Source organism: Ammospiza caudacuta, chromosome 6 (assembly GCF_027887145.1).
Source record: "Ammospiza caudacuta isolate bAmmCau1 chromosome 6, bAmmCau1.pri, whole genome shotgun sequence".
Classification (NCBI taxonomy): domain Eukaryota; kingdom Metazoa; phylum Chordata; class Aves; order Passeriformes; family Passerellidae; genus Ammospiza; species Ammospiza caudacuta.
The window spans coordinates 49,403,901-49,427,120 of NC_080598.1; the positions used below are offsets into that span (position 1 = coordinate 49,403,901).

Below are 23,220 nucleotides of genomic sequence, written 5' to 3' on the forward strand. Positions count from 1 at the left end.
AAAACTCTTCTATGCTGATGGACAGACAACAGTAATCTGCATTGGGTACTGGCAGGAATTCATCAATCCATCTGCATACACATTAAAAAATCCCCCAAATTAGTGACTATGTTTTATCTGTTCAGCTTTCTTCCTCTAAACTATTTCTGAATTAGCCCAAGCAGTATTTTCTATTAATTCAGTCCATTAGTTCCACAATTGCCTATTTAAATGGAGAAAATTATTTGTTGCTGTTAGTAATCAATTCCTATGGTCCCAAGGATGTTTAAACTACAATACATAATAGACAGGAAACAAAACTTGTCTGACATTAAAACATCTTTTCAGGTTTTTTTAAAGCACTAGAAATATAAGCAGTAATTCAATGTCTGAAAGAAAATAGAAACTAAAAGACATCTTAATTCCAGGCAGTTTGAAAGCAACATTGTGAACGTATTGTGGAAATATACAACAGCTAAGACCCCAGGGCAGCTGTTCTGTTGTTGTATTTTTATTTTTTAATCAATGCAACTGCTCACCAGATTTTTAAGAGTATTCCAAATCTTAGAATTTAGCATATAATTTGTTATTACATAACAAAAGAAATTTCAAAACACAGTTAGTCATGAATAAGAACCACCCACGATGAGGAATGAGGAGTGACGAGGAAGCATCAGAGTGCTCCTTATTAAACAATCCCCTCCTCTATGCAGAATTTAACAACCTGGAAGAAGATTTAACCTGACCAACTGACAATGGCACCCAGAAAGGAGAATAATGACTGGAAAGAGTTGCTGGAGAAATTATTCTCTCAGAGAAAGAAGAGATGCTGCCCCAAAAAGTACTACTAAAAAGCCACTTATCAAAACAAAAGCAAACATTATTTCCTCTAGCAATTTCAAACGTATTTTTGTAGATATGTTGATGTTTGTCTCAAAATCCTTCCCGTGCAGAAATTAGCGAGACATTTCTTTTACCTTAGCAAAAAAGCTCAGTTAAGTTGACTGAACTCATTTTCTGTTTGTCCTGATAGATGCAGGCACATGAGTAAAATAATTTCAGTGTAACAGGGCAAAAGAAGCAACTGAAAACATGAAACAGCTATCAACCAAAGGCAAACCATGGAAGTTATGTTCATTTGAAGAACTGGTTCAAGTAAACTGAAGAAGCAATAACACAGAGATCTAAAAAACCATAAATGCTATTAGCCAAATTACATCTATAATCCTCATAAGAACACAATGCAGTTATTTAATGTCAGGCAACATACTTAGAAAAAAGTGCATTGCAGATTCAGAGTTGGTGGTCAAAAGAATACCTAGGAAAAAATTTCCTAGACGTCATTGTCTTTGATACTTGCTTTCAGTCACTGCTGGAGATGAGATGCTTGGCTGGACATACTTTATGTGGTATGGTATTAACCAGTCTGACCTGATGAAAGGTCATATAAAATTAATTGTATGCTCTGTTGAAATTGTGGAACTCCTCACCTGCACGTGCCAAGAACAAGACAACTAAACTGAACAAAATCCCACTTTTGCAGGAAGCATGTTGCTGTGAAGGATGAGTTGAGAATGGAGAACATAAGTTTGAAAGACTGAGCCTGAGAAACCTGCTGTAACTATTCTGGATGCAGGAAGGAGAACTGCTAGAAGTCTTTGAAGATAAAGGCCATTCTACTTAATAATAGTAAAGACGCCATAATTATGTGGGCTTGCTGCTGTGTAAAAGATTCATTAACGGAACTCTGAAAAAAATACAGCTAAACAACTCAAATGGTGTCATATTGCAGGTATTTATGTTACAATATAAAGTGAACACTAAAACAAATCATCCCTCCTTTAAGTAAGTAGGGCTACTTTCATAGTCAAGATACTAACTTTGAAGAAAAATTTCAAATTCAAGGAAATGGCTATCCATATTTAATAGTAACCCTATTGGTGATTACTTTGGGAAAAAAAGTTACATTTTCAAGAAGGAAGAAATATACCATAGCTACTCTAGAATTCACTATGAGATATACCAGACAAAAATGAACCAAAAAGTATCACTTACCTGATTTAACGAAAGATTAAAACTGAATTAAAAGGTGGAATCATAAAAGAAATGCCAAAACTAATTAAGATGATAACTAAAAGATTAGCTATGGAAAATAAACTAGCTTTGAAACTGCTAGATAAACTTCTAGACATGTTATTTTTTCATAATGCTTCCTGGACCAACTTGAATCTCCATATTATTGAATATTTCCTTTCTATGATAAAGCATATAATAGATGTCTAGAAGCAGCACATAACTTTTAAAATGTGCAGTATCTGATTTGCTACCCAGTTCATGTTTTCTTTTGTATCCCACATATAATAAGAGATATTAAGTCTATCATATACACCAGGATAAAAAAATATTTCTGCAACTGAGAACAAAAGGTCTAATGTATGCAGTGCAAACTTCCCCTGGGAGAAGCATATTTCTTCCCTGGTTCTCCTCAGAGAATCTATCTATCTATCCACACACTGCTAAATTCCTTCTACATTTTCAAAAATGCAAACTAAATTATCCAGTGCATTGGGTAACAACTGCAACTATAGAAACAAAAGAGGTTTAAACTCAGCCATACTTCTCTCCAGTGTATACCCGTGGTCTCCTACTGAGTGCATAATTCTTCATATTGGAACCTTTTCGCAGTGGATCATCAAGGGGTGATTGGTGAGGAGGATCTTCCAGGGGATTCCAGTAACTCTGTTCACACATACCGCGTAACAAAATTTCTGCAAGTTGTCTTGCTATTGTCTGTAAAAGCAAAAGATAAATATTTTCTCTAGAAATGCTGAATACAAACTCTTAAAAATGCTCAGATTTTTTCTCAAGACGACTATTTATATGGAATGTATTTTTGTACTCTATAACATCCAAAAAAACCAGCCATGATGCTGTTTAAAAAGTAAAAGTACCCAGTTCAATTCTCTAAACACAAAGAAAAATAACAGCAATAACAAACAATATTTCCTTTTTGTTAGTTAATCCAGATACTTCTGAAGTATAAACAACTCAGCTGCTACTCCTAAGAAAATCAATAACCTAAGATGCTCAATAACTTCTACTACGTCTTCAGACCTGGAGCAGTTGTTTGCATGGGAGACAACACACTGGAGCAGTCCAAGTCGCAGAGAGCACCCTAAGATGTGCATCTTCCACCTTAACTCCTTTATCATAAGATGTTCTTCATCCTATTAAAATTTGCAATACTATCCTTCTCCATTGAAAGTCTAGTATTAAATAATTTTAATATATTTACTAGGAATCAGTTATTGAATTAATTAAGAAATCACTTACCTTCCTTACTACTAGTTTGGAAGTTTTGAAGGCCCAGTATTAGGAAACTAATCTAGGATATTTTGAAAATAATTACATGGCAGTAAAAAATGAGCCTCTACTTTTATTATATAAAAGATTCAAGGTTCTGACAATATAAGTGACAAATATTCATGATTTTGCTTTTATGGTTTTCCTTTAAGAGGCTTTATAACTTGATAGCCTTCAACTTGATAGAAACCACACAAAAATTATGCTTTCTGTTCTCACCCCCACTACCTTACAGAACATAAAACTACATTGACTCATAAATAAGGCAATTATAACTAAGGCTGAAAGTATGGTCAATCAGAGACCAGTCAGGTTCTAATTATAACCACAAACAAGAAAAAGGAATAGGGAGGAGACTGGGTACAAAACATTCTTTACTTTAATCATTCATTAATCATTCTTAAGCCAGGAAATGTAACCTTACAAAATGTTGGCTAACAGGTCCTTATCAATATGCTACATATCCAGCTATTTGTCTCTAACTCATCCACTGTATTTGTGCTTTCTCTGCCTACTGAAACTCAAATGGTAGAATAGGAAAGGAGTTTAATGTAACTCACCATTCGCAGGTTTTGTGTAGTTCTTGTTTCGACAGCTCTTAGTAACTCTCTAAATCTACCAACTCCTCTTGTCAAGTTCCTGTATATAAACATAGAATTTGACAGTATTCCAACTTGGATGAAGTAACATCTTAAAACATTACTCAATGAAGTAGTTAAAATCCATGCTACTTTTTTTTTTTCCTTTCTTAGCCTCATTGCCTTTCTGTGAGATGGCTATATAGAGATATTCATCTGGGAACCGCACCACTGATTACTGTAACAACATTCCCTGACAGTTTATTGAAAAAAGAAACATTTTCATGATCAGTACATAGATCAAGGGAAAGCAAGGAAAAAAGTAAGAAGCAACCATCTCAAAAAGAAAAAAAGAAAAACAAAGTTTTTTTCATTGCTACAGTAGTTCAAGTTTTCAATTACATTAGGTTTCAAGTATAAACCTTAAAAAAATCCATTTTAGCTGCCCCTTAATACCTTAAAACAGGGAGATTAAAAATTAGTAAATCTTGTAACCCTGAAAGCAAGACAAAACATAAAATTTTGAACTCCTTTTCAAAAAGATAAGAGCACAAACAGTTTAAGGCTCACTGTGTGGCCAGAAGAGGACTGGGGGATCAGTGTTCTGTTCTTGACTCTGACTTGCTTTCCATGTGGCTTCTGCAATCCAAGTTTCTCCATTGACACTTCCACATCTGCTGCCTAAACAGCTTTGGCAGAGATTCAAGACCCTCAGAGGCATCACTGATATTTAAGCAGGTCTGAACTTTCTTCTCAAACAATAGATTATGTTGAATGATCTTATAGCTTTACCTTTTTCTCATCTCTTTATCAGTTGTTTGGAGGTTTTATTGTACATAAAAGCAGTTGAAAATATTCTACTTTATATTAATACAATTTGTCTTTGAACTGGTGAAGGATTAGGTTAGCTTTAGGTTGTCCTGAACAACAGAATTCTGCAATGCAACGTGAACACAACAGATAGGACAACCATTTCACTACTTCAGGTTTAGTTACAAAAGAAAATTATTTGATCAAAAGTGTATTTTGTGGTAAATCATTGCTGTTACATCACATATTGTCCTAAAGTGTGATGTTATGTGCAAGCTGCATAGCATTTACCTAACACAGAGCCAAAAGAGACAAGAAATATTACATATTGTGTAAGCTTTCTATAAGTAAAAGCACTATTGTACTGCACTATAAATCAGATGTTAAAACTGCCTTCCTTGTTGCTGTCTGTATTTAAAAATATGTTTAAAATACTGACTTTTGAACTGCAGCTCTGTACAAATTCAAAAAAAGCCAGTATTTTTATACAGGTACTTTCTTTCAACTCAGTTGCAGAATATCTAAAACTAGTGTTTGATGCAAGAGATCTTGCTATAGGACTGTAGGATTCCCATCACTTTACCTAGAGACCTAATCATTTATTTTACTCTTCAGATTACATGACAGGCCTCATCTCTGTTCTGTTTTACATAACAAAGGATCATCAGGATATTTCAGAAACTTTAGTTTCCACATATCTTTCACTAGCATGGGCATCATCTTTCATCAGCACAAGTTCATCTTCTAAAATACTTTTATATAAAAGGTAATTTTAAAAGAAGTAGCATGACCAAGTAACAAAACCCATATGAATGGTTCAAAGTTATGCTAAAGAATGCCACCAGCTGGCTAGAGAAATAATCACCAGTCACACAAGACATAAAAATTGCTTGTAAAAAGCCCATGTGCTACAGCAAAGCTTGACCACAGAGTGACCAGCTACTACAGACTAAATGAAATTCATCTTGTGCAAACATCTGCATGGAAACAACTGTGTGAAAAATTATATTAATTTAAACATTTCAAACAGGCAGCCTCAATAGCTGATGACTATTACACCAACTTCATACACTAAGGAAGGACAGAAAGTCATTAAGGCAGATTTCAAGAAAACCTCCAAACTCATTTGAAGCTGGATACATTCAGCGCTTTTGTAAAGCCAAAATATCATTCAGTAATGCCACATTCCAAATATTTTAGAGAGACAAAAGCAGTCCACTGGAATCCCAGCTTTAAGTCCTCTGGTCTAAGTAGGTATTTCTCATTAATGGAGTTCTCTCTCAAAGACTGCATTGCAAAGTCACAAATGTGTCCCTATAACAAGATTAAAAAATATAAAAACCCCCAACCAAACAAAGCAGATTTGCCACAAAACTCCCTGCAAATGCTCCTTGCAAAACTGTTGAAAAAACTTATGAGCAAGAACTTGTCAGCTTGAAATTTTATTTTCCCAGTGCAGATGAAACACATACTATGTAGTAGAACTTCAAATCACAATAACTTCATTAAATTTTAGGAATTGGCATTTTTTCCATATGAAGTTTATGTCTTTTGATGGGTTACAAGAACAATAACAAAACACTTTATGAAAATGCATGCAACTTTCACAAGCCTTCAAACACTTCATGACAGGTTACTTTTATTTACCAATTACACTTTTTTAAGTATCTGCAAGGGAATGAAACTTGTGACTGAAGTTCTACTGTATTATGGAAAAAGCAGTAAGATTGTACAAGAAAAAAAGCAGTTAAAATACAGAATTAGCTTTTGCTTCATAAAGCATTTAACAGCGATCCACTGCACAGATCAAGACAAACACAAAACAGATTTGTCAAGCATCTTCTACATGAAATTTACTAAAAAAACCTCCTCAAGACTACAATCTAAAGCACCCTAAAATTGAGTTAAATGCTTTCAGAGACAAGAAATGAAGCAAAATATACCATTGATAATATGGTAGATCTCCACATCACACTGCATTTAGCGAAGTACATTTCCTGTATTTGTTAACAGTTTGTAACATTGAGAAGAGTGGTGGCTGCTCTGGTACATGGTTTCCTTCCTAGCCTGGGACACACACAGCTTTTACTTGCTTTTCACTAGGATGTGCTTGCATGTCAGCAGCTCTCCCTGTGCTGATGGAATGCCAGAGCAAAAGGGCACATTAACTTAGACAGCAATGTCCCACAGTGTCTGTAAACGACTTTGAGATCCCTTCCTTTCAGGGCCAAGGAATTTTAAGGTACATTAACATTGACTTGGAACTGACATGTTTTCAGTGATTTCAGACAAGACAAAGACAGCCCACAGATGAACACTGATAGTAATGTACACGTGTATTTCTATGACTGCCTCCTTCCAGAACATGCTCAAATCAACTCCTTCGAATTGTATCTTGCTCATTTTTAAAGACAATTAGAATGTTTGCCGCTTTAAATTATCAAGAAAAACACCCCTACTTGGACTCTTTAAGTAGCAATCTGCCAGTTAGGCTGAAAACCAAAATCTACTGAAATTCTGTACAGCCTGTTTGCATCCTTGGGTCTACATATTTGCACTCTAAACCCCAAATACTCATGTTAGAACCTAATTTAATTATTCTGATACAAGACCAGCTTTTAGGCTCCTTAAAAATTTCAGATAGTATTTCTGTTTAAAATAATGCAAATATCTTAACTGCAGCTACACAAAGGTGCTCACTCCTGAACAGAGACAGAAATTAAAAACTGTAGATATTATATAAGCAAAGTACAGGAAGAAAATTAAGGGGCATCAAGGATAAGCTTTCAAGGCAGGATCAGAAAAGGTGTATATAAGCATTAGCAGTAGCAAACTTTAGGCACAAACAAATTTGTCACCATCATCACCAAGAAGTTTCTTGCTTTTAAAAAGCATGTTTAGCATCAGATAACACAGTGCTTTGGCATCACTGGTCCAGATAAACTTCACCTCCACCAATACTTCTTATTTTTGTGGTTTTAAACACATAAAAAAGCAGAAAAGAATGAAACTGCTCAACAAAAATCAGCCTATGTTGGAATGATATTAGAACAAAACCCCCTAACACTTTTCTCTATAACAAAATTAGTGAGATCAAATCACGGTATACTCAAAACAGAGTAAAAAGGAATGATTGAAAATTAACCTTAGAAATGTTGATAAGATTAATTTACTCTGTCCTTACAGCATGTTTTGGTAACATCTTCTCAGTTAGTGAAAAGGGCTTTGTCAGGCATTTCCTTTATGCTTCTCAGTCAAAAACCTCAAATATTTAGTCTACCACTGCCTTTCAGTGATTAAAAATTCAATTGGAATAAATTTTTGCATACTGAGCTAAACCAAATCTCACCTACTTTGCAATTTGGTGGCTAAATTGTCAAAGCTTTTCCCATTTAAGAGAGAAAAGCACATCCAGAACCATGCTGGTGAATAGGCTGAGCTACTTATACTACCCTATTACTTCATTGCTGAGACTTACTATATCACATTTTTTAAATATTCATCTTTTAAAAGGGAAGAGAAGCCAATAACAATGACATCTACAGGGCTTGACCAAAGCAATGAAGTAGAAGTTGCTTTCAGAATTGAGCTCACTTCCACCTTCTCTTGTGCTTTCTCTGTCTGTATTTATAAACTGAAAAAGAAATGCAACGTTTGTAAACTCATAAGGACACTGCAAGTTTTAAAGTTTGCGAGTTTTTTTCTCCCAAAAATTCAAATATGAAAGGAAAGAAAGGAATTATTTTAAAGGTAAGGAGTAAGGGCAAGTGAAACTCTTAAAATGCATGCCAATCAGAACAGTGACATTTCAATAACTTCAGTATAACTGACATGTTTACAAAAAAATGCAGTTATTAAAATCCATACCCTCTAGCTATTACTTTTAGCCAATTAAGAGTCATTTACATAGCATTGAGGCCAGAAGCAATTTCATATTAAAAGAAGTTACTACCTAAGCAAAAAGCAGGAAATGAGACAAATCAAGAGATTAATTCTTAAGCTGTAAAAGAACATCTGAATACTGAGGAATGCAACTTACCCTACTGCTTTCTATAGCCCTACAGAGATGGAATTTAAAAAAAAAAATTTAAAAGGACTGCAATTCTGTGGCTTGCTTCCATAACTTTATTAAAGGCCTGACCAAACGGACAAGACTACATACTCTGCACAAAGGATGGTGCTTTGGATGATTGTGACTCATGTGTGTGTCTGTTTTCCATCAGGTTTAAGATGGTGGAGAAGTATAACTTAATCCACAATTAGGAAATCATCCTGGTAAGCATTTAGGTACCTATCTATGAGAGGCAGCATAGTTGCAACTTCAGACAGTTCTGTTTTCCCACTCTCCCTTTCATACTTACACTTTCAGTACACCCACAATATTATATAATTTTCACAAAACATTAATTAACACTGGGCATTATATTCTGAATAAAATGTAGAAAATCCCAAATTTGCTGCCAGAATCTAAACTACTCTTAAAAAAAAAAAAAAATTAGAAGTCTACTTTAAAGAATTATCATGGCATGCTTCTTATTTTATCCATTGTTACCTCATGCAGAAAGAAAAATCCCAGATATCTCAAATTTGCTACAAAAGATCATGTTTGTTTGATGCTTGAAAGTTCTTACCACATGTTTGAGCTTATAAATAAAACATCTTCGATGTGCCATTAGAGCTACACAAGCCTAAGTATTTGAAAGAGCACAATGAAGCAGCAATTCTGGCATTCATGCATTCAAAATGAAAACACTTACTGCCTAGACTGCAGCTCCACTGGTAGTTAGTCCATCTAATGGCTCACAACCTGTAGAGGAAGATCTCATCCTCCCCATTCTCATCTCTTAGTGTTTGTTTCCTTTTCCCACCATTCTTCTTTCTTGGTATTTTCCTACTCTCAACTGCATGGTCCCATCTCTTTTCTGACAGCCACACCAGCCATTATCAACCTTCCAGTGAATCAATTCTTCCCACCAGAATGACAGAAAGCTGTGATTTCTTTGACAACAAAACTCCACAGAAGAATCAAACAAGCATCTGAACCAGCAAAAGGCAAACAAGGAAAATGCACACTAGGAGGGTAGAAGGAGGGTGGGTCAGTGGAAAATGACAATAGCAGCTTCTCTGCACAGTGGAAATACAAGAACATTAAGTAGGGCAGTAAAATGAGTATTTTGAGGGGAGCAATGAAATATTAACTCCCTATCTGAAGATCCAAGACCATTTTGTCTGCCACCCATCACAATTCAACATAAAACCAAAACCTTTTATTTGACGCTTGCAAGTGCAATCAACAGCCACCGTTAGCAAGACATGTGGCACATGGGCTAAAAAATGCTAAGTATCTTCTTGGAAAAAGTGAGCTGGAATCAGAATCCCAACTACAAACTATTAAGAGTATCAGTCTTGAACCTAACTCAGATACTAACATTACTTTCACTGTTCTTTGTATAACTAGTTATTACAAAACTTGTTAAGATTTTGAATAAAAGTAATTCCCTCATGTTTATATCCACCTTAGTCTTCCATGTAACACTGCCAGGTTTCCCACCTGTAACTTCACAACGGAATCTTGTTTTCAACTCTTGAAGTTAAGACACAGTTATGAGTAATAAACATACAGTAAGGTTTGAAAGAGAAAGCATTCATAATGGATGATTTTATCTTGAATGTCTGAGGGATAATAATTTCCTCTCATGTTCAAATAGTTTTTTCAATGAAAACTAACAGGTGAGAACAGTATTGGAAGAAAGGATGAGGAAAGCATCTGCTATGACAGACAATAAAATATCTTTTGAAAACTTATTTTTGCTCAGAATCACAGAGAAATTATTTTTGTTCCTATCTTGAATATATTCCTGCCTTAGCTTCCTAAGCACACAAACACAAAAGCAGGCATATAGAAAACAAAGCTGTGTTGAAAACTGCAACAGAAGTGATTTTGTTTGCTTTCCAACACACAGCAGTGATATTTTACAAATAAGAAATGTGATACTTTGTGGGATTTCAATGTTTTCATCTTACTTTCTATTCTTTACTTAAACACCAACTTGCTTTGAGACTGATGTAGGATGTGCAAAAGGATTTCAAGAGATGCAGAGTGATGGGTATCTTGCACTTTATTCTAATACAGCAGAGAGCTGATCTTACAGGATCTTCATGTGCATTTATGTCAAGCATTTACATAAATCTTTCTCTCATGGACTTCACCCCCATAAAACCCCTATCTGAGAGCACTGTATGGATATACATGTGGAACAGAAGCACCTACAGACTGCCTCCTATCCATTGCTCCTCTCTTACCAGAAAGAGAGTAATGTTCTTATGCAATTTCTGTTATATGCTATAGAGAAAAGAAAAAAACAGATAAAAGAAATTCTACATAGTTAAGTCCTAGACTCTAAGGAGGGCTTTTGTTATGCTTGTCAAACATTTAGAGTCAATATAAATCAATTATCTCAATTATATGAAAAATGAGAAAAAATTGTTTATTTTTTAATTTGTTTTTTTCAGGGCTAATTTTCTATGAAGAAGAAGCCAGTCTATAAGAAACAACTTGCTGGAGGAGACTAGGAATGTCTTACTTCACTGTGGCAGTGCCAGCAGAGGTAATGGCTGCATGAGGAGTACAGATCATCCCTGGGATGCTCAGGTTTTGACTGAGAATGTGAACCATGATGGAGACTAGACCAAACTGCAGTCTGGATCGAGAGCAATATCCATGGAGGGGGTGTAAAATAAAGCAGAAGCAAAAAAAATAGCTCTGAAATCCAGGTAAGTCTGATTTTCACATGATGGCCTCCTGATTTTAGACTTCAACCAAAATCCCACTTTGCTTCAAGAGCATACATTTCCAGTATATTTGTGAACATTATTACCTCAAAAATAAAAACCATAAACCAGACAAAATCAATTTGTAAATCTCACAACACCACAAATACTAGGATAGAAGAAACACTGGGTACCTAAAGAGCTGTCCTTTCTCAGGGGCATTGTACTTGAAAATAGCTATGTTAAATACCAATGTCAAAGTTCCTGTGCTCACAGCTTTTCTTGGAAAAACATCAAGGCTTTGAACTCCTTCAATATGAAATTACAAAGCAACTACTACACAAGTTATGTAATCAGCCTGAAAGAATGGAAAGTTACATTTCAGAACATTTTTTTAAAAACACACAAACCCTACTCCAAGTTTTTTAACAACTTCCTCAACTTCTTTGTTACACATTTCCAAGCTGAAATGTTCTTGATCTCCCAAGTGAAAAATGGGTATGTAGTTTGTTTCTTTAATAAAATTCTGTACGCTTCAGAAGAAACCATTAATTTCAGTTTTGTGTCTTATTAGCACTAAACTAACACTTTTCTGGTTCAGACTATTTCCACTTCAATTTCTTCTTTTTTTTCCTTTAGGTAATTGCATTTCTATGTATTTTCAAAATACCACCACTTAGCAGAAAGGCTAAGTTAAGTTTCAAGCACTTTCTAGCACTTTTTTTATACAAGATAATGCATACCTGAAATATAATGACTGAATTCTCTACAAAATCTCGATTAATAGGCTTAAAAGAAAATCTCTGTACTGTTAACAAATGAAAGGGGAATTTGAAGTAGATCAACCAACTTTATAGGTAGGCAGCAATACTCCCTATGTTACTGTTGAAATTACGGTCTTCCAGCATTTATAAAAGTTATCTTATTTTCTTTTCTGCTTTGAAACTGACACACAAGTATAAAGATGATTTTAGATAACATTCAAACTTGAAGTATGTTGCAAAGCTTCCTGGAAAGATCTCAAATCTACTCTCTGTAACCTAACATCAGGAGGGATGATATATTTAAAAATGAAACAAGACATCCTTAAAATAGATTTATTAAAAAGCAAGTTATAATTTATCCCTCTTAAAAAAAGTATACATTTGAAGTTCTCTTCAGTTCTGGTAAACCCAAGATAAAAAATGAAAAAAATAAAAAAGCAAGCCCTAAAAGCAGCCACATGACAAGCAGCCTGGAACAATGACCATATTAGGAAATATTGAAAGAACTGTGATTGACTTTGAATTAAGGAAGGAAACTAAAGGATGTAACGGCAGGAATATGTCAAATAATGATTGTCACAGAGCTATTTTTCCTAACACCTTGCTTCATATCATACCACAAAAACAGTACCACTGGCCAACGGAACTAGAAGAAGAAATTCAAAATTCTATATATAATGTGGAATTAGCTTATAAAATGCAAGTGACCACTGTACTGAAGACTGCAAAAAAAAAAAAAAAAAAGCTTGTGTAGGAGTTAACAAGCTCACCAACAACCTCACTGTGAAGAATTAAAATGCACATGGAATAAAATCCTTCAAAGCTCACACCAGACCAGATGATACAGTCTAGAAAAAACACTCCTGTCTGAATATTCCTTAACAATCCACTGCATGACTCTTTTTGTGCAGTGGCTTTTTGTTTTCTTCATTAATTGCAATCTGCTATGTCTACTTCTGGTTGCTTTTACACAAAACATGTCAGATTAAATGCACTATTTCCATCCCTGGCCTCCAATCAAAATCCTTCAAAATGTGGAATTCTTAGCTTATTCTTAACCATGACTGCCACTGGGATTTTGGCAGAAACTGTATTTTATTTATTTTTTTGTGCAGACATGAAAACAGAGATCTTATTTTTAGTTCCGATAAATGAAAAAAATTAGCTTTCAGAACATTCCATTCCTCCTGCAATTAAATTATGAAAACAGAACTAAAGTGCAAGTCTCAGATCATGTTAATGCACCACTTCAATACTTTAAGAAAGAGATTTCAGAAGTGTAGTGATTGTTTCCATGTTGAAATTCCTGGACAGCTTAAAACTCAGCTAGTTTTTTTACCCTACCTTCAGTACATTAAAATCTCGAACTCTTTACAGACACTGCATTATTTCCTTCATCTCTGGTTTATGTATTTGAAAGAATAAGAATCAATTTTGGTACAAAACAGTAGTCCCATCAAAAATTCCAGTATTTCAATAAAATCACATTTTTCTAATGAAATAAGAAGCCCCAGACACAAGTTTTTAAACTACATGCTTTCAACAAATCTCAGAAATGTACTTAAAACTGATTTGTGCCGAGTTTTGAAGTTCTTAAAAATGAAGTGTTTTCTTTTTCTCATTCTGTGTGGCAACTGAATTTATTTTTAGGCTTTTAAGCAAAGCCTTATTTAAAATAAATTATAAAGGAAGTCCCATGCAGAATCTAAAGGGATCTACAGAGCAGGTACAATAAAGATTGTATACTTGTATACATACTGTTGATCTTCATGCACATTTATCCTGCAGCATAATGTTAAAATAAGTGATAACTGAAGAGATTTGGAAAAAAATTACAAAATCAAAATTATAAATACCGACAGTTTCAATATGTTGACAATCACTCTTTAACAGTGTTCAGTAGTAAATTTCAAATAGATAAAGCTTAAGGTAATTTAAGTTCTTACATTTAGTAAACAAAACTATAAAATGCTTTCTGCTTAATATACTTTGACTAAACAATTTTCCAGTATGTAAATAAATACAATATGGGCAGCCTCACTATTTTAATCGAAATGTTACTACTTTATCAATAAGAGACCTAACAATTACACAGTCCACGATTGCTAAAAATTATGCCCAGTTAAATCACAAATGCAAAACCTAAACAAAAAAGTAAACACAATAAAACAAGAGTCAAATCTCACCCATTCTTGAAATATAGAACATGTGCTCTCTGAAGTCCTGTTTCCAGGAAAAAACCAAGCTCTTGCTCGTGTGCAGTGGGCCCTGGCTTAGGGCTTCTGTTTTGTAGATTGGCATTAATTACCTAAGAGAACACAAGAAATGGGGGGGAAAGTGTATTTAGAAAAAAAAACCTTAAAATCAAGGTTTGTGTACTTTTCCATGGAAGCTAACATTTAATGTTGGAGAAATCATTGCCATTGGTAGGTGGTGGCTAATAGACCATTTCTAGCTTTACCTCCATTGCCACCTAAATATAAACCCTTTTGTTCTTGCCTGTACCCTTAGAGAGAATTAATTTACAAAGAAGAAATGCTGCTAAGCAAAATTTTATACTACTTTTTCAGAAATTTTTGTGAAGAATGATATACAAAATAGAAGAACATGAAAAAGCATATTTGCGACCTTATTCAGTAGCAGGAGGTGATGGTATTCAAAAATTTAGAACTCCTGTTAGGTTAGAAAAGACTGCTGCAGAGAGCAGTAAGAAGATTAAAAGCTATCTCCAGAGTGATTGCCAAAAAGCAATTTAGAAATAATTGTAAACATTTAGAAATAATTGTATTACATCAGCATTAAAAATGCTGTCAAAATGTAATCAGCTTTTGGTGGTGCACATAGTCTACCAGCCACTACAAGAAAATAATAAAACAGCAAAACCCCTCAGAAAATAAAAAGCTGTATGTATTTTAAAAACAGTATGAATTACTTTTTCCCCCATTGCATCAGTTTTCTTCCCTCTTTTTTCTGTTTTTCATGACCCTAAATGTGTCTTCCAACTCCTTCAAAGACAGCTGTGAAGTGACAGGCCTGAGGCTTGCAAGCAATGGGTCTGAAAGAGGATCAGAGGGCTATTGCCAGCTCACTTCACTCTAACAGCATTCACAAGCCTAAGAACACAGCCCCAAGTGTACTGCATTTTGCCCAAATGTACCTCAAAGTCTAAATAAAAAGCAACAGTGTATATCTCCTAGAAATAAAGGGTCACACAAATTTCTTTCAAAAAGGCATTTATATCAATCTTTAAATGTTCAACTTAGAAGACCACCCCAACTTACCCTTTCTATCTCCTGAAGGTACAGGAGAGCAATATCCCCAGCCTTCTCATAGCATGTGACAATTTCTTGTTCTCGGTCCACATGGAGATTGCTTGCTGAGGAAGATATTGGCAACTTCTCAAGACAGAGACCTTGGGAGGCAAAAAAAAATCAAACAAAGCATTAAAAACTAATGTAATATATAATATTAATAGCTAAAGCATAGCCCAGGTTCAGCCCCTTTAGTTCAGGGGAAGAAACAAAGGAAGTGAAGGTATGGTCCCCTAAAACAGACACTAATAAATATATAAATAAAAATTACTCCTCCTTAATAATTATAAATCCAGAAGCAGCAATTTTTAAAGCAATTTTGATTTTAAAGGCATTTTGACAATCTACCATTAAAATATATAGTGTCTTTCTATACCAGTTTTATATTACTATGTCTTCAGTTTTCCAGAATGGTCATAGAAACCAAGGTACAGAGACGAAAGGCACTCAAGGTAATATTAACCCAGTCACTGTGCAAGACAAAAGTATCTATAAAGACAAATACATTTAAAATAAACAATGTGTTAGGAAGTGTAATTTTTGTATTTAAATTTAGAAGAGGTAGTTCACTCATCAAGGCCATGTAAGTCTTTTCTGCTCAGGACCTACTCAACAAATACATTAAATGGTGCTTTGAAGTAAAAGAAAAATTTTCACTTGTCTCAAAAAAAAATCCAAGAACTCTTACTAATCAATAGTAACTCCTACACAAGTCACTTCTATTACAGCTATTTTCAAGATAATTAAAGTGTTGGAAAGGACCTTGAGAATATAAATCAATTTATCTGATGGATGAATCAACCAACCCCTGACACTGGACCAACTTGCTCTTAAAACTTCTGACACTAGGGATGCCCTGGCCTTCATATGCAAATTATCACAGAGCTCAACTATTCTCACAAATAGTATTTTTTCCCAGTTCTTAAGTCTCCCTCTCTAGATTAATTAATTTGATTAATCCTCATAGAAAGGTTATTCTGTTCTTCACAAAACATTGCAAGTTAGAGCACAGTGCCAATAACACCAAGGTGATGGGTTTGATCCCCCTATGGGCCATTCATGTACAAGTGGGACTCCATGATCCTCCTGGGTCCCTTCCAACTCAGAATATTCTTTGATTCATCTAGAGAGAGAGAGACAAGTTCTCAAGAAGAAATATCAATTTTCACCAATTTCTCTTCTCATGCTTCTTTGATAGCTAATCATTTTTATCTCCTCTGGACACTCTCCAACTGGTTACCTCCACCTTGACTCACTGTGCCAGAAGAGGATCCACGGCTCCACTTGGAGGCCTCAACTGCACTGAGCAGAGAAGATGAAAGACTTCCTGATTTTCATAAAGGATACTTTTTTAAAAAGTATTAAAAATCAGTTGAACTTTTGTGACGTCCCTTACATATTAGTAAAAATCATCTTCCACTTATGATCTGCAAGAGACCACCAGCTCATATCCTTCAAGCCAACAATTTAATCTTATATTTATTGGAATAATTAATTGCATCTGCAGCAGCACTTTCCACATGTTAAGAGATTTATTTCAGGTCATTCTTCCAGCTTGCAAGCCGTAAATGCTAGTCCTAAAGTGCCTTCAACTGCTCCCACATTAATATAATCCACAATTTAAATTACTGTATTATCTATTCATTGTTGAAAGTTTTGAGAATCCATTCCTGGAGAAAAAACAAAAAACATCAACAAAACACATAGTTATATATTGGGCATATGTCTGTAGAATGCCAAGTAGTACAAATCCAGCTTTCTGGCCAGATTTCAGCCTTGAGAGGATGTTTTAAGTGTGTATAACAGTTTGTTGGCCACCTTTACCCTTCAGACCACCCTATTACCAGTACAAACAACACATATCTTACAGCTCTATGTGCTATACATCCAGTTAACACAAAGTCCTGGATCCAGTACTAAAACTCCTGCTAATCCTACACGCACACCTCCAAACTCTGAAGTGACTAAAGAACACAGTAAATGCACTGCAATAAACACATCAAATGACTGAAAGCACCAGGTAATTTGTGTGTGAATCACTCCTCCTCATTCCTTCTCTCCCACACTATGAACAGCCAATGCCCCCAAGTAACCATCTCCTACATCAAGCAAATTACTCAACTATTTGTAGATCTGAGTCAGATTTATCCTTTCTATTTTTACAGTTTATGGCCATAACTATAATATTTAAATCTGAAAAACTCACTACAAAGATATTTTCTTATTTTAGCTGAGAATTTTTCATTATGATATGAAAACACCTCAGTGTTCAGCCAGAAATTCTAAGTAATGCAGCAGGGACATACTAAATTTTAAGTGTTCTTTGATGAATTACAGAACACTACTTCTTAGAGAAATGCTTCTATATAACTAGCACTCTCTTTTTTTTTGTATGTTTATTAAACCCAGGAAATAATATATATTTTAAGCATGTGATGCTTTTGAGAAGGAAGTTTATTTGGAGATCTATTCTGAAATGACCACTTAAAATAATGGTTTGTGTGTTGTATTTGTTTTGATGACACAAGTAAATCTGCAATTTAATGCTGTATTCAAAATGAAAACATCAACTAGAGGAGAAATCTTTAATAAATTATGCTTTTCATAATTATGATTTTGTTAAAACAAGTCACTCCAGACTACTCATTTAATTTTTTTTCTTAAATACAGATGAAATTTAATGAATAACGTATTAAAGTATATAAAAGTACTATTTAATTTTAAATTGATATACACAGCAGCAACAATTACATGGTACACTGCCCACTTCTTCGTAAGAACACTGAGAGATGAAAAGTTAATTAAAATAGGGATCATTATATTAGGCCCTCAAAAACAAGAACAAGCACATAGTAACCTATACAAAAGAGAAACACATGAAGTTCCAAAAAACACGTATAACCCTTATTTATCTGCTGAAGACTTGTCATAGAATCAGACAAGTCAATTGGCCCTTTTGTGATTCTTCCCACACCTGCCAGGCAGGAACCTGCCATTCTCCCCCAAGGGACAGGCATTTCTCTAACTGTTTATCCACTACTTAAAGATATTTGGAACAAAAAGTACAGGTTATTGCTATAAAATGTTACTGCATTTTCTGTGAAGGCCATAGCTATTGTGCTTTATTTAACTTTTATTTTGTTTGATTCTGCATTCAAGAGTATCATGACAACTGGTATCACAAGTTGACTTTGATATTCCAGGCTTTTAAATTTAAGCCCTTCCAGTTAAAATCATTTTCAGATAAAAGCTTCCAACAAACTGGGTCAATTTTAATTTGGGAAGACACTTATCTCATACATATGTAGTCCTGATATCAAGCAAGATGACTCCTGAGGGAAAAGAAAGTGAGAAGCAGTGAAACAAATACGAGTCCATACTAATTAAGTTTACATGTTTTGCAAGGTAACTCTAAAATTGCTTGTCAAAAGAGCAGAAGAGCAACAAACAGCATTTGGACAAAAAAATAATATTCCTGATATTTAAATTATATGGTAACTTGCAAAGGTTTTCCTTAAATTTTCAAAAAATTACCTATATTTTGTAAAATATTCAGAAAGCAAACACTAGACAGTTTTATCACTTGGAATAAGTGGCATTCTTGTGTCTATAGTCTCACATCAGTGGCCAAGGTTAAGCCAAGTAAACATTTTTTACAAATAGAAGACCAAGGTGGCCCTACTATCACATTTGCAGAAGCTGACCACTACCCAAAAATGAGGATGCCTCAGCAAGAACAAGTAACAAACTATTTTTAAGAAGTCCTCACACCCATTTTAATGTCAAAAAACCCAGACTTCAGTTCTGTAGGAAAACAAATTAAGCCACACTCCCATATCACCATAGCTGCTCAAAGGTCAAAAGGGAATCCACAGCACAGTTCCGATCTTTACCAAGTGCTCTTACCACACAGACCACTACTGAGATCATTCCAAAAAAAAACCAACAGAACCACTTAGAGCATTGTGTATGTGAGGATTCTCCATGATCCCAGCCAGTACCTTGTCTGTATAACATTTTAAAGACCACAAATAATAATACACCCCAGTGTTCATCTCCTGTTTCCAGTAGAGAAATCAAAGGACAGAGGAAAACAGTGAACTACTGTTCTACACTTAAGTCAATAAGCATGCTTTTTCAAGAGAGAGAGCTGCCTCAATACATGAAGATTTCTGGGTTTGCTTCCTGTTTTCCTTACATAGACATGTAAAATCCAAGTGTATTTTAGTATAAAGAACTTTGTCTTACCTATATATGATATGCAAAGTGTTGATACATTATATGGTAAGTGTTCCAAATGCTGTACACAAAAATCCCCTTTTCACCTCCTTCTAAAGAAACTTCATGTTTAGCATATTGTTATTGCTATCAAGGAACTCTCACATTTATTTATTCCTGAACTTAGAACACACACTGCTAATCTCACTGAAGGAAAGGACTAATTAAGTCCTCAATCAAAGATTTTTCTTGCTTGCAAAGAATTTTTCAGAGATTTTTTTAGAAAGCAAAGCATGGGGCTGTTTTTGTCTTCAATTCCCTACTGATATTTGCAAAGTAATTAGTATAAAGGAAAAGAGAAACAGAAGAAAGTGTAAGGAAATGTATTTATAATAAATACTCAGAGGTAAAAATGGATGAAAAACAATCAATACTCACCTTTTTTTCTGAATTGAATACCTACTTATTACTCCAAGCAGTCAAAAAAAGCATAACAATATTTTGGGATTTCTTTTAACATCATCTGAGAAAACTGTCGTGAAACAATTGGTCACACTTTTCCTCTAAATATAATGCATTCCAATCTTTGTATTTTTCTTAAGAAGCAGACTTTTGCAATATCTTTTACATAGAAGAGATCAGTATTTTTCCGTACACACATTTGTTTCTTACTAACCATATGCCAGCCAATTCTTGCTACAGTATAGCCCTTTAACAGGCCAGCATCTAGTGGCAGGGCTGAAAAAGTTCAAGCTAGAGCTAAAAGCTGGAAAAAGCTTTTATTGCTTATTATTATTATTATTATTATTATTATTATTATTATTATTATTATTATTATTATTATTATTATTAGTGGACCTCTCTCTGCTGAACGCTCCCCAAAAGCAGAAATGCTGCACACCAGTACATGGAATGGGCATCAAGGAAGCTCTTTGCTCAGGGGCAGGAAATTATTTCACTATGGAATTTACACTGTTCTGCTGTAAAGGGTCAGGATTGCTCCTATAAGCACCTCTAAGGAAAAAAGACAAGTCTACTTGATACCTATTCTTCCTGTGGCATGAGAAAAAGAGGCCAGAATCACTACTTTTTAACTGGAGCCCAACATTTTTAAACTCTCTTCACTCTGCCAAAGGAAGATTTCTGAAGAAATTCTAAAGATTTGAGAGAAACTAAGAATAAGACACCACCAAACTGCCCAAGTCCTAAAGAAGTCTATTTTAATAAGAAATACAGTATTCTCTTTTAGAGTTTAGCTTTCAAATAAGAGAGTTAAAAGCAGTACTAAGGAAAGCAGGACAAATGCCTGGGTTCCTTCCAGTCCCTGCTCCAGCAGAGCAGATGTCATAAATGTAGTCTGGGGAAAGAAAAGTTTTAATGGAGAAAATTTGAACTCCCTATGGCACAGGCCTCCTAGTCATGGTCTGCAAAATGCACACTGACAGTCTGCAACACTTGCACAGCAAGACAGGGGGAGGGGGAACCTGAGTTCTTGACCCATTGCCTAATGAGTCTAGAGATCCCCAGCATAGTTACTGAACCAGCTTTCATTTAGCATTCTTCCATGAGAGTTGCTTGGTGTCTGCTGACACAGGCTAGCAGTGCACAAGATCCCATTACAATTGCATATGATTAAAGGTAAGTGCAGCAGCTTTTCCTAGCTGCAAAGAAGCAATCCACATGCACCTGACACTGCCATTGAACCTAATGAGTATTTCCATGTTTCTGTAAACAGAACTAATTAATAGCCAATCATTTAACTTGGTAAATGCAACATTAAATTTGAATATGGGTCAGCAGCAGTAAAGACAGCCTCACCTTTCTCAACATACATCATTTAAATGTAAACACAGTTATTCAAACAAAGATGTAGGCAATAAAAATGTAAAATAGCCTGCAGTAATAAGGCTAAAATTCTGTAATGTCACAATCTAACTTACAAAACAACATCCCTCACACACTTAAAAAAAATTCATTACTGTAATGCAATACAGTCATTTTGACAGATATCTGAAGTTCTCAGTGAATCTATACACTGTGTTAATTATAAACACATTTTCTTTACTAAAATCAAGTTTAATAAGTTGCAGCCTTTAAGAAATGTCAGACCTGTAAATTGCTATGTTACTCCACAAGCATTTTTAGAAAGGGTCACTAATTCATAATGTTAAGTATTATAAAGTCATTTTTTCAATTATGTCTTCTCACTTAGGCAGCAGTATCAGAATTATGTTACCTAATATTTCAATAAGCTTATTTCCTATTTAAATAAAAACTTGCTGACAAGTTGCTCCTCCCCAAAATAACACCTCAATATCCCACTGTGCATGCATTTCATCTGTGCTTCCATAAGCAAACAAAACTGCTTAGAAACATAGGAGATACTGCCTGCACAGTATTTGAATAATGCCTATGGCATGCTTTCCAGTATATTACCTCATTCATATACTGCTGAAAACTTGCAGAAACTTAATTGTTCTTTTCCCAGAGGCCACAACCCTAGGAAATTATTAGCTTCACCTAGTATTAAAATGGATTATAAATACATGCTTCTGTATGGCAACAGCACATGAAAGTTTTTTTCCGATTTGCCTTGTAAGAGAAGGAAGTAGGAAAAGTTGGAGCTAGTAACACAAGCTCAACATGAAAAGCAAAAGACATACATACTCTTTACTTCTTCATGGATTCATAACTTGTCTTATTTCAATTCTTAATGAGTTTAAGACCCTCCACAATCTCAGAACTGAGCACTGTCAATTAAACTGATCTAGGGAAGAAAGTAAACAAATAGACCCTAAAGAGACAAACTCAACCTTTTGAACAAGGGAACCTTCCCTACCTATCAGAAAGTAATTCTTTCTATGAGGATATTTAAATATCAAGTATTTAATGCATCCAGAAATGCACAAAACACCTCTATGTTTTACTTTGAGCCAAGACTTGTCACCACAATCCCAAGACTGTCTTTCCTTCCTCCTTCCCCTGCCCAGCCTCATTTCTTAGCTTTGCTCAATCCACATAAGACATCTCTAATAACCATACTGATAGCCAAGTTATATTTGTGGCAGAAGAAAAGAAAATCTGCTTTTTTTTGTACTGCTCCTTAAAATTTCATATTAAAGGTATGACATGCTCCTGTGACCAACAGACAAGAGCTTCAGAGAGCCAGCTCCAACAATTTCATACATCTGCTCTCAGGCTAACACATTGCCACAACAGTCGTGCAAACCTGCATGTCTCCTCAGCAATGTCATTCTTTTATGCCCATTTTTCTCTCCCTCATCACACCCTCTTGAAACAAGCTGGCAACCCCAACCATAGGCATTTTGCTACAGAAAATTGTTTTATTCTATGCTTCTCCTCTACTTATGTGTCAAATAAATTTACAAGCAGATGGGGGACAAGCTAACCAACAGATCCAAATAA

General features: G+C 34.8%; 1 protein-coding gene across 2 annotated transcripts in view; it reads right to left on the reverse strand.

Annotated features, from left to right (window-relative positions):
* TTC7B (tetratricopeptide repeat domain 7B) overlaps positions 1-23,220 on the reverse strand; it is a 117,336-nt gene that overhangs the window by 73,926 nt on the left and 20,190 nt on the right. The window contains exons 4-7 of one of the 2 annotated variants that reach the window (XM_058806325.1): positions 15,547-15,677; positions 14,452-14,573; positions 3,903-3,981; positions 2,597-2,769 (exon numbers count right to left, since the gene is read on the reverse strand). In XM_058806325.1, the coding sequence (XP_058662308.1) occupies positions 2,597-2,769; positions 3,903-3,981; positions 14,452-14,573; positions 15,547-15,677 (505 nt within the window). Of the gene's footprint in view, positions 1-2,596; positions 2,770-3,902; positions 3,982-14,451; positions 14,574-15,546; positions 15,678-23,220 lie in introns of those variants that run through there. The other variant, XM_058806326.1, reaches the window with a different exon arrangement.